General features: G+C 35.5%; 1 protein-coding gene across 1 annotated transcript in view; it reads left to right on the forward strand.

The window, feature by feature from the left end:
• Positions 1–12,308, forward strand: part of Msrb3 (methionine sulfoxide reductase B3) — a 116,742-nt gene that overhangs the window by 43,121 nt on the left and 61,313 nt on the right. Inside the window, exon 5 of the mRNA XM_013022777.1 lies at positions 3,213–3,241. Within this exon, the coding sequence (XP_012878231.1) occupies positions 3,213–3,241 (29 nt within the window). The remainder of the gene's footprint in view (positions 1–3,212; positions 3,242–12,308) is intronic.

Here is a 12,308-nt window from a genome sequence, read left to right on the forward strand (position 1 = left end):
TTAATTCCTAGGTATTTTATTTTTTGTGGGGCTATTACAAATGGAGTTGCTTTCCTAATTTCAGCCACACTTTTCTCATTGTTGGCATACAGAAAAGCCACTGATTTTTGGGGGTTAATTTTATAACCTGCTACTTTGCCAAAGTTTTGAACGCTGATGGTATTTCTTTTACAGGCCATTCTTCATGAAAAGTTGAGAGGTCCAGTGATTCCTGTTTTCTCCTAATATCCTTTCCAGTTTAAAATTCATAAAAATCTTTGTGTCTTGTTCAAACTCTTGAAAGTTTTATTTTAAGCTAAGCTGTGATTTGGATATGGTGACGTTCGTGTTCTAGAATCTTGGTCTCCAGGGTGACAGGGTTTAGGTGGTGGAACTCTAGAGAGGTGGTCCCTCCGCAAGGAAACTAGGTCATATGGTCACAACTAGCCATCAGCAAGGTGGAAACTGTGTGGAAATACTGTCTCACCTAAGTAGCCATGTGCCCATTTCAGACCTAGGGAGTCTGTTTCTAATGTGGGAAATGGATGTTCTAAGGCAGTAGTGATCGTTCTTTTAGTGATTACCAAAAGAACTGGTTATTTTTATGCTTAGGTATTAGTATATAGATGAGGAATAAGTAGACATACTTGGAGTCATAATTATATATATGCAGGAAATACCCCTTCTGTGCATTTTTGTATTCCCATCATCTTGCGTAGTTTACTACTGAAAATAAGCACACAGGAAAAAACTTTATAATGAGTGAACAGCTTCACCCCCCCTTGTTTGAATAATCCACATTATTTGCATATTATTTTTCTTACCTACATTTCAATTTCTTAGAGAGGGTTTATGAATACAGATGATAATATGGCCTAGTATAATAGAGGAAGGCTTTGTATTTCAGTATATGTTGTGTGTGTAAAATCTCATAGAGCTCTGAATTAACTTACACATTAGGACCAATTTTCCCTATCACCAAACTGGCAGCTTTAACTTATTTTATCATGTTTTAATTATTCATAGACTCAGATGTCGTCTTTTGAATGTTCAGTATGGTGTCTGAGAAAATTCTGAAATGCTCTTCTTTTAAAAACTGAAAACCTATGGTTACTTATTGGTTATGAAGATGTTTTCTGCACATTTTATGGACATATTTTATATAATATATATCTTATATATTGACCACTTTAAAGGGATCTGCAGAATAAAGATTTTCTGGCATTTTTATGTCTCAGAATAGGTATTTTAGAGAATTTTTTAGGATAATATTTTGTTTTTTTTTGGCTTTCTCTTAATGTACAGATTTGTTTTGTATATTAACTCTTAGCACATTTTTTTATTAACTCTTAGTTGCCAGGTGCGGTGGGAACATAAAAATCTGTGACACCCAATTTATACCTCACGTGAGTTTAGTGTCAATGCCACACTATGGAGGGACTGAGCCAATAACTGCAGTGCCATGTGCCTGCCATCATAGTTATACAGAAGGCTTAAACAGTGCATTGTAGTTCCTAGAGCTAGCAAAATGTTTTTGAGATCCCTTATCAATAGAAAAACTGGGCATGGTGCCTATCATTCTACCCATGGCAGCCCAGACAAAAAGCACCTCTTTAATCTCAAAAATAACCTGAGCAGTAGGGGCTGGAGGCATGGCTCAGGTGGTAACGAAACAAGCACCAAGCCCTGAATTCAAACACTAGAACTGCTGGTGGGAGGTGAGGGTATGTGTCAGGGAGAGGGAATGATTGATGTGGCCTGCCTTCAGAGTTGATTAGAGAATGCACTGTGGCACACAGATGGAGGAAACCAGGGAGTCAGAATGTTGGGAACTTTTATGTAAGTAAGGAAAAGAAAGGATGTGTTTAGAAGCAAATGTTTCACTTAAAAGACATCTGAACATAAGTACCAGGCATATTTAGGTGCTGTGGCTACAGAGGTCAAAAAGAGGAGATAAAGAAGCCAGCAGGATACCATAAAGTGTCGTTGCAGTTTTCATCAGGGATGGCACAATCATGAAGGACAGGACCAAGAGTGGAAATGAGTCTGCACCTGATATAAGAAGCAGGAATATGAAAGTGAAAGATCTGAGACAAGGACAGGGCTTGGGGAAAGGTGGCTGTGAATTATAGTGGTAGTTATTAAAAAGTATAGTTGCACATATATAATACTATATATCACAACTATATATATATATATATATAAATGTGTACATACATTAAGAGTGCTTGAAAAAATAAATTTTCATAACAAAAGAAGCTTCTTGCTTATCTTTCTTTCTCCTCTTGGATGACTTTCTTTGAAGCTAATTTAGATGAAGCAAGCCACTGCATCTAAACCTTTGGTACCCTGGCATAATTTCAAAGAAATCTTCTGTCCCAGTTAGTTAACTACATTTCCCCAGGAAAAAAAAAATCAACAAAACTTTCTCTGTCAATGTAACATCCTTTAACTGGACTCCTGCTGGTTGGTTCTTGTATCTTGCTGTGGCAGCTGTGAACATATATACTATTGATTGTTAATGTGTGATATAAATCCGACTGGAGCATGCCCACTAATTGGTTTGAGAGTTAGATATAGACAATGCTGTCTTATAGTGGCCTGTGTAGATGGGCCTAGTCATAGGGTTAATTCTGCTTGACAGCACATCAGCAGCATCTTGAGAATAATTACCTAACAGAAGTTTTCCCACAGCTGAACTGAGAGCTTCAAAGGCTTCTGAATTTACAGCCAGTATTAACCTATATCTGAAACATAATGTTCCCACAAAGGCTCAGATTTTTTTTCCTCCTTCTTATTAAATGTATGGGGTTACTAGGTTCATTTGCTGTGTGCTAAGAACTTAGTGAAAAGATACTTGATGTTAAATAATTGAAAGTCTTTAATAATTAAAAATAGTATAATTATAGGTTTTTTTTATATACTGTTGAAATAAGTTAACCTGCTAAGGTTGAATGTTTCAAAAAATGTACTTTATGGTCTTTTTCTCAGAAATAAAACAAGCTAAAAAAGTTACTGAACTTTTATTACTGTGCTATCTATAATTATATGTGCATTTTTAGGGGGTTATGGTAATTCATACATTTAAAAGCATTCAAATAAATATATTCTTACATTTTAGAAAGTCATTTTACTTCTTGGTTTATATACAGAAATATATAATTATTATACTTTATTACTCTATAAGATAAGTGTTGTTTTTATAATTGTAAAACAAATTTTTTTCTTTGTAGGTCAGAAACCAAATTTGACTCCGGTTCAGGTATGTTTACATTAATACTAGTATTCTGAGAATATTTTATTTACATTGTTCTCTGAGGAGTAGCTCATCAAATCTAGAATAATTTTGATTTTAAACAGACTAGCGGCAGTCTTTTGTTCAAAATATGAGTCTCACCTCTAAGTAAGGCTGTTGGCTACTTTGAACCATAATTTTACATGTTCACTTAGGGATTCTTCATACTTCTACAACAAGCATTAAATACTCTCTATATGCACACTTTCAGTTTGAAAGCAAAAGTGGAGGTTGTACAAATTTACTTCTCAAACCAGAATATTATTTTCTCCAGGGGCAAAACATCTTAAATAGTTTGAAATGTTTTTACAAGTGATTTGTAATCAAATGGGGTTGATGGATGCATTTAATCCACCAAAGTGAATTTTAGCCATTAAAAATAGAAATTTATCTATTACTTAGTCTTTAAAAACTGGGCCACAGGTGGAGTACTAGAAAGTTAAAGTCACCTTAAAGCATTGTTTTTTATCTAATAAGAGAGAATTTATGTCCTCACCAACAGTGGCATGTTAGCCTCATTAGATGTTTTCTTCTCTTTAAGCATGAATATAGCCATATAGTCTTTACATCACTGGGTGAGATTTATGTACTTTGGTTTCTCATAATGCTCACAAAAATTGCCTTATTTAGAATATCAAAAAATTATGTCCTTTGATGGACTGTTAATAAGTAGACACCAGTTTGTAATTCCAGGATAAAAAAAATTACTTGTTGATTTAAAAAGTATGGTAAATGTAGCCTTCTGGGCTAGGAATTTGGCTTAGTGTTAAGAGTGCTTGCCTAGCTTGCATGAAGCCTTGGGTTTGATTCTTTGGTACTACATAAACAAGACAAAACAAAAAATAATAACAGGAATCCAAAGAAAATGTGAAAAAATAAAGTAGCCTCTTATTCTTGTGTGAGTTCCACTATACCTTATTTAAAAATATTTTGGCTTATTATGTTAACAAGGAACCATGTACTATAAATTCTTTTGATAGTAGTTAACTAGCTTTATCTTCCTTTTTATGATTAGCTTTATGAATTCTTCCAATTTGGTGAGACTCTTAAACTATGAAATCTGTCCACTTGAATTAGCAAATACACCTAATTGAAGACCATGATTTCAGAAATCCTTTTATTGTGTGTGCTCTGCTAGTAATAGTTAAGACAAAATTCCTTTGGTAGGTAATGGTGATATGGAGGCTAACGTTAGAGGGCATTATATTAACTATTTGATTCTTAATAACTCACTGAAGGCAACTTAAGGTAGGGTTAAAAATCTTTTTCATTTTTGATAGTTAAAATCTTTAAACATAATAATGAATGAAATCTTGAAGAGTGATGGTTTTATATAAGAATCATATGCCCTTTAAAATCCCTGCCAGTCAGGCACTAAGTATTAAGAATTCACTTCATTATGACACAGTTTAATTCCTTACGTGTCTACCTTTGGGATACAAGATCTGGAATATAAATTTTAAAATGACAAAGTCTACTAGGCTTATTTTGAAGATAAAACTTGGAAATAGTGTACAAAGGTGAAATATTAGGCTGTTGTTGTCAAAGTCAAATAGTTTATGTTAAATTTTCAAATCCAAATTAAAATATGCCACTAAATTTATGTACTGAAGGTTAGCATTTATCATGGAAATAGTTATAACATCTTACAGGCACACATCTTTCACTCTTGTAACTCAAGGTTTTATACATGGATTATATTTTTTCAAGTTCCAATTAAAGAAATTATCATGGACAACATCTGTATGTCTTTGAAAATTACGAAGTAATATACTATTAAAATCTTCTGAGGAATTCTGATTAAAAGTTTATTCTTTTCATTTTGAGTTTAAAAAATGGGGAAAATTCAGAAGGTTTCAAATTAATTTCTTATAAACTCTTAGCTTTCCTTTGAGTGGAGGGGTCATGACAAAGAAAGCAAGAAGTTATTTTGGCATTTTATATCATGCAAATTTTGGTTAGAAATAAGGTAGCGTATTGGAACAATTAAATGTTTGACTTGAATAGGTTCTGATTTCTTTTTTTTTGTCAGTCATGGGGCTTGAACCCTGGGCTTGGGCGCTGTCCCTGCGCTCTTCAGCTCAGGGCTAGCGCTCTACTGCTTGAGCCACAGTGTCACTTCCAGTTTTCTAGTGGTTTATTAGAGATAAGAGTCTCATGGACTTTCCTGCCCGGGTTGGCTTTGAACCGTGATCCTCAGATCTCAGCCTCCTGAGTAGCTAGGATTACAGGTGTGAACCACTCACACCTGGCAGGATCAGATTTCTTATTGTTTGTTAAATACAGAAAATAAACCAGCTCTGCTTAATGTTGTATACAGCTGTGACAAAGTAAGTTTCTTAAGTGAAGGAAGATGCCAGTCTACCTAAGGGGGTGGAGAACTTTAAAAATAAAAGCTATGGTCAATGACTAGCCATAAAGGAGAGGATTTCAAAATCAAACTATATATATATATGTGTGTGTGTGTGTATGTATGTGTGTGTGTTCTGCTAGTGATAGTTAACACAAAATCCCTTTGGTAGGTAATGTTGATACAGAGGCTAAAATTAGAAGGCATTATATCAACTATTTGATTCTTAATAAATTACTGAAGGTGACTTAAGGTATACACACACACACACACACACACACACACACACACACACACGAGTTTTTCAAGGTAAGTATTCCACTTAAGCAAAGCTTACAACACAGCATTTGTTTGTGCAAGTGCATTTATGCTATGGGATGAAAATGGAAAAGAAGGAAAGGAAGTTTTCATTGCCAGTACATGGTAAAGAAAATTAAGTTGTTGAGTGTATACCAGATTATTAACCAAGAACATAATGTAAATATTTCTTATCAAACTGAATCCTTTTATTCTATGAGAGCCAATCTACAACCTCTATTTTTTAAGGTTAAATTTTAATAATGAAATTTTCAACTGATAGTATGATGAGCACCAACACAATGAATATCTACCTAAATTTTACATTATTAGTAATTTGTCATACCTGTTTCCATTTTTTTGTTCACAATATTTTAAAGTAAAATACATAGTTTATCTTTTCTTCCGGAGCTGGGAATTAAACTCAAGGCTGTGTGCATGAAAGGCAAGTACCCTGCCACTGACTTTCAGCCCCAAACCCTCATGAGACTTTTAAGTCCTTATTTAAAGAGGTAAATTAATTTTAGAGGTTTTCATCTATTTCAGAAGTTTGGGTCATAAAGAAATTGTTATGGAATGGACATTAATAGTCATTTAAATCCACCTTAGAAACTTTGGAAATTCTACTGATGGTGACTTGTCTAGTGAACTTTCAACCAGAAGAGACTCTAAATTAATGCTGATCTGGGAATCACAAGAATGTTCTATTCTTACTATTAGTTTGCTTAAAAAACTTAGACTCTGGTTTAACTGTAACTTCTGTGTACTGAGTATTTTATATACTGATTTAAAAACTTTTCTGTGGATTTTTAACAAGCAACTAAGGTTTTGGTTTTGCCAATTGGAAGCAGTAACCTACCATTTTTCTAAAGGAGGTTTAAGGTTTTATGTTAACACCAGTTTCTAGTTGATATAGTAGTGACGTTGCTTGTCTAGGATCTTGTGGAGTTGGTGACTTTGTTAATAGAGTAAAACAGACTTCCTTTTATGTTCAGAAGTAGCAAGAAGCTGTGCTCTTCTCCCCACCTACCAAGAAGGGAAGTTAGTTGATGCTGGAGGAAGCAAAGCATTGAGTTTAATGTACTGATTAAACATGAAAGCCATATATCAAATCTCCGGAGAAACATGCTTTTGAAAGAGGCAGAGAACTGTGGAGCATATTGCATAAATATACTATATAAACAGAGCCCTGGAGGTCAGTGTGTGGATGCAAACCAATTAAATAAAGAACTTGCTGGCTGTGCTTTCTATCATCAGGATTGGGAGGACCACAGTTTAACATGCACCCAGAGGTGAAGTGTAAACTTTGCTAGGGTAAGCTAGTCACCTTTGGAAACTTCATTAACTAGCAATCTGCTGCCAAGGGATTCCCTTCCCCCTCCCATCCCACCCCCCTCCCAATGTTCCTAGAAAGTTAAAAATAAAAATAGAAGATAGAGTATATGTGTGTATATGTGTCATCTCGGCTATTCTGCAACATGTATTCCTCAGCAAAAGTGTTAGTCATGAGTAGAATAGAAAAAGTAACAGGATGAGCTGCTGAAAAGACCCAGAATTGGTTCCATAGTCAGAGTTCAAGATTGTACATGTCTTTCAAAAAGCAACCCATTTGGGGCGCTGGGAAGGTGGCTCAGTGGTAGAGCACTTGCCTTGCATGCATGAGGCCCTGGGTTTGATTCCTTAGCACCACATAAGCAAAAAGAAAAAAGCTGGAAGTGGTGCTGTAGTTCAAGTGGTAGCTCACTAGCCTTGAGCTGAAGAGCTGAGGGACAGCGCCCAGGCCCAGAGTTCAGGCCCCACGACCGGACCCCCCCAAAAAAAAAGTAAATAAAAATAAATTTTTTTTAAAAAAAACAACCCATTGGGAAAAGCAGAGCTTTTTGGAAAAAAAAAGATGTTTATCTCTAATTTTGAATTCTGATTGATCACTAATACAACATTTAGAATATTATTTTTTCTGATCTTTACAAGTTACTAACTAGATGTTAAGGGCAGTCAGCAGGCTCTTTCTTCCTTATTAACAATCTCAGGAAATGTTTGGATGAAAAAATGAAATACCAAGTTAAATGGTATAGTTTCAAGATCCATAAACATGCAAAAAATTTTTTTTTGTATAGAGTCAAGTTGGCTGAGATAGTGAATAAGCTTATGGTTTGGGCTTGTTGGTTCTGGGTTGTCTGGAATAACTATATTAAGGAAATGGGCTCATAGAACACAGCAACTCAAAGGTATAAAATTTCATGAAAGCAAATTATGGAGGATTAAGAAACCTAATGAGCATGGTTTAGTGTGGAGGGTTGAGGCGGGAGCTCACTATTAAATAAAGCCCAAGAGTGTAGAAGGTTAAGGAGAACCTAAAAGACACGATAATAAAAGGCACAACAGAATATAATTATCCTGAAGGATAGGAAAAAGAAAAACCCTCCAAGGAACAAAAAAGCAGCTAGTGTCACTTTTAGCATTTGTGGTTAGAAAGGAATCTCCCCACCAAGGGGAAAAAAAATCAAAGACTAAAAACCATTAAGGCATAAAAGCAGTGAAACATAGAGTTGGGTTGTTAGGGTAGTAGTAGACAGTGAGTTGAAGGGAAGTGAGGAATTCCAATATAGTAAGTAGAACTAGAGTTTTGGAAGTTTATTCACTAGGCAATTTGCCCACCATAGTCTTTCTAAAAAATCTCTCTCTTTCTCTTTCTCTCTTTCTCTCCCTATCTATATATTCAATGGAAACCATTTCTGTGTGAGAATATGTTGAAAATAGTTCTTTTGCTATACAATTCACTTTTGTCATTTTAAGTTTTATGTTTTCAAAAGTCTAACAATGAAACAAAAGAAAATAATGTAGAAATCTTTACATAAGAATGTTGAAATTTGTATTCATGTAACATTGAACAGTAGAAAAAAAACACACGATCTGTTCATTCAACATCTATTTATTGGACACACAGTATGCCAGATGTTCTATAGCAGTGGAAAGAATGGATACAATTCCTTCTCTCAGGGAATCTTACACTGCTTGGACTGTTGTATGACTTCACATGGATTTCGCTGCATATTTAACTGAGAGGAGGCCTAACAAGCCTAAACTCAGATCCAGATGGCGAGTTAAAGAGCTCTTGGTATTTAAACATGAGCTGATACATTTTATGTTTAGACAAATTCACCTTTCTTTTCTTTATTCAAACCATATCGCTGTTTTTCACTTTTGAGTTTTTAAGAGAACTACTCAATAGTGCTAGTGGTTAATATATACTTTTACTAGAGCTTTCCAAAAGGAATGACAATTCACATTTGATTATCATTAAAAGAGATTAGCTTAGAAGAGAACAGTGGCAAATGCATGTGAATACTGCTTTCTTTTTTTTTTGTTTGCATTTATTTATTCTTTAGGATTCTATTCAAAGTTGGCCTTCAAAGTCATGTTTCCTCTTTAACAGCTTTACTTGTCAGAAGCAAGTAGAGGACAATAATGATCCATCTACTTTTATAAACCAACTTTGAAACCAGGAAGCAGTAACCATAGTAGCTGAGTGCTGGTGCTGAGAGGAGGTGGAGCTAAGGGAAATTTCTACTTAGTAATTTTCAGTTGGTTTCCTTGGACTTCATGGGCAAACACTGTCACATATTTAAATTCTGCAGTTTTTCTTAGGTAGAATTAAAACACTTAAAACTATGAATTTATTTCTCCTTCTTTCCCTTCCTCCCTCCCTTTGTCCTTCCTTTCCCCTTCCCCCATTCCCTCTTCCTTCCTTTCCTTCTTCCCCACTCTTTATTTTGGTCATATTGTGGTCTGAACTCAAGGCCTAACACTTACAAGTCAAGCACTGTATCACTTGAGCCATGCCCACAGCTCTTGTTGCTTTAGTTATTTTTTTATTTTTATTTTTTGGTGGTCATAGGGCTTGAACTCAGGGCCCAGGTGCTGTTCCTGAGTTTATTTGTTCAGGACTAGAGTCCCGCCACTTTGATCCACAGCTCCACAGGTGGTTAATTGGAGATAAGAGTCTCATGTACTTTCCTGCCTGGGCTAGCTTTGAACTGTGATCTTCAGATCTCAGCCTCCTGAACGGTGGCTTGAGCCACCAGTGCCTGACCTGTTTTAACTTGTTTTTAGATAGAATCTTGCACTCTTTGCCTGGGGTGACCTCAGAAAGATTTTTCTACCTCTGCTTTTTGATTAGCTGAAACACACACCATCAATCCAAGCCTGATTTTCTTTTAGACCCAATAATTATTTAAGAAGTTCTTCTCACTGATAATGGAGAAATAAATAATATTCTGTTTATTGGGAAGATAGCTGTGTCACATGGTAAGAGGTATGGACACAGGAAAGGGAAGAGTAAGAGTTATTACAATCTACAGTATGAGAACATCACATACTTAAGCCAGTTACTTAGAAAAAAACACTTCAGGAATTAGAGTGGTTATATTTTTGAAGTAGACCAATTCTGTCTTTATAACCTCCTTATTTAGAACCAAACTTCATTTGTGATATTAATGATATAAATAAAAAAGTATTTGTGTAATACTTTGTTATGTTTAAAACCTTTTCACAATTTGGCTGCAGTGGTTCAAACCTGAAGTCCTAGCTATTTGGGAAGTTATAGAGAAGAAAAAAGTTTGCAAGATCCCATCTCAACCAATGAGAGTAAGTGTGGTAGTATGTGTCTATCATTGCAGCTATACAAGAATACAGATAAATTTGGCCTAGACAAAAAGTGAGATATAAACCAAATCCCAAACCAAAAAACTCCACAAAACTCTTTTCATAAATTGTAACTAAGTTTGAGCTCCACCGAAGTGTTTTAAGATATATAGAACTGGAAGTTGATGAAAGTTAATTCTGCAACTCATGGGTGGAGATGGGGGAGGAGAAATGGGAGAAAATAGGGAAACAGATGACAGTGTGCAAAAGGAAATGTACTTATTTCCGGGTATATGTAAAGGTAACCCTTCTGTATATCACCTCTAAAACAACAATAAAGTAAATTGGGGTCGGGGGAAGAATATACAGGACCATCTTACCAATGAAGCAATTGTAGAAACAGAAATGTTAAGTGACAGTGAGATTCACAAGATGCTATGTTGGAAATGAACTTTACAACTTCTGGGGGTGGGGTAGGGCAGATGGGAGAGGGAAGGGATAGTAGGAGAAAAACAATGCTCATTTAACTATAACCCCTCTGTACTACATCTTTACAATAAAATAAAGTAAGATAAGATAAAATAAAATAAGACATGTTAAGCGACTTACTAAGGCTTTCAAGGCATTTGTAGTTACTGTTTTAAATACATAGACCTTTTTACTTTGACTTAGACTAGTTGAACATGCATTATTTACGACAAGGCAGAGAATATATTATTATAGCACAGTTCTTATTTTCATGTAGCTCATAATCCAATTGACAGTGAAACATGTCTATAGTTGTAGGGCATTATGAGTGGCTCCAGATATAGAATTCTGAACTTTTTTTTTTTTGCAGTCTTGGGGCTTGAACTCTGGGCCTGGGAGCTGTTCCTCAGCTCTTCAGCTCAAGGCCAGCGCTCTATCACTTGAGCCATAGCACCACTTCTGGTTTTTCTGGTGGTTTATTGGAGATAAGAGTCTCAGGGACTTTCCTGCCCGGGCTAGTTTTTAACTGCGATGCTCAGATAGCAGCCATCAGCACCCGGCTTGAACTGTTTTTTTTTTTTTTGTTGAGGCAAGTACTTTTGAGTTCAGTGATTGATTATGGCAGTCTCATGGTAGAGGTCGAACTAAGGATTTCAACGGTAGAATTGGGGTGGACATAAAGAAAGAAAGAAGGAGAGAAAGCACTGTAAATACTCATTTAAGGTCAAGTATGAAGGCCTTGGTGTCAAATGTATTTGAGGTAGAGGTGAGTTAATCAACCAGAAGGTAGGTTGCAAGGTCCTGGTATTGGTGGGAGTCTACTAAAGGTCTAGACTAAAGAATCTAGACTTGACTCCATACAACAACTGCCAAGATTGGTTTTATATTTACCATTAAATGTTTACTGGCTCATTGAATCTGTATGGACCATACATTATTCTCATTTTATAAATGAGTATAATAAAGCATTGAGAAGTTTAGATATTTAGCTCAAGGTCATAGGTCAAGTGACAGGGATTTGATCTTAAGTAGCCTGATTCTGGAGTTGTAACACATCACTTGATTTAGGCTTAAGAGTTTTAATATTTAATATTAATGTATTTTATTTATTAAGGAATAATATGGCAAGCAAGTTGTTACTTGCTTGTAGTATTAAAATATTCTATTTTTTTTTTGGGGTCCAGTCATGGGGCCTGAACTCTGGGCCTGGGTGCTGTCCCTCAGCTCTTCAGCTCAAGGCTAGCGCTCTACCACTTGAGCCACAGCGCCACTTCC

This window comes from Dipodomys ordii, unplaced genomic scaffold, assembly GCF_000151885.1.
Source record: "Dipodomys ordii isolate 6190 unplaced genomic scaffold, Dord_2.0 Scaffold3, whole genome shotgun sequence".
In the NCBI taxonomy this organism is placed as follows: domain Eukaryota; kingdom Metazoa; phylum Chordata; class Mammalia; order Rodentia; family Heteromyidae; genus Dipodomys; species Dipodomys ordii.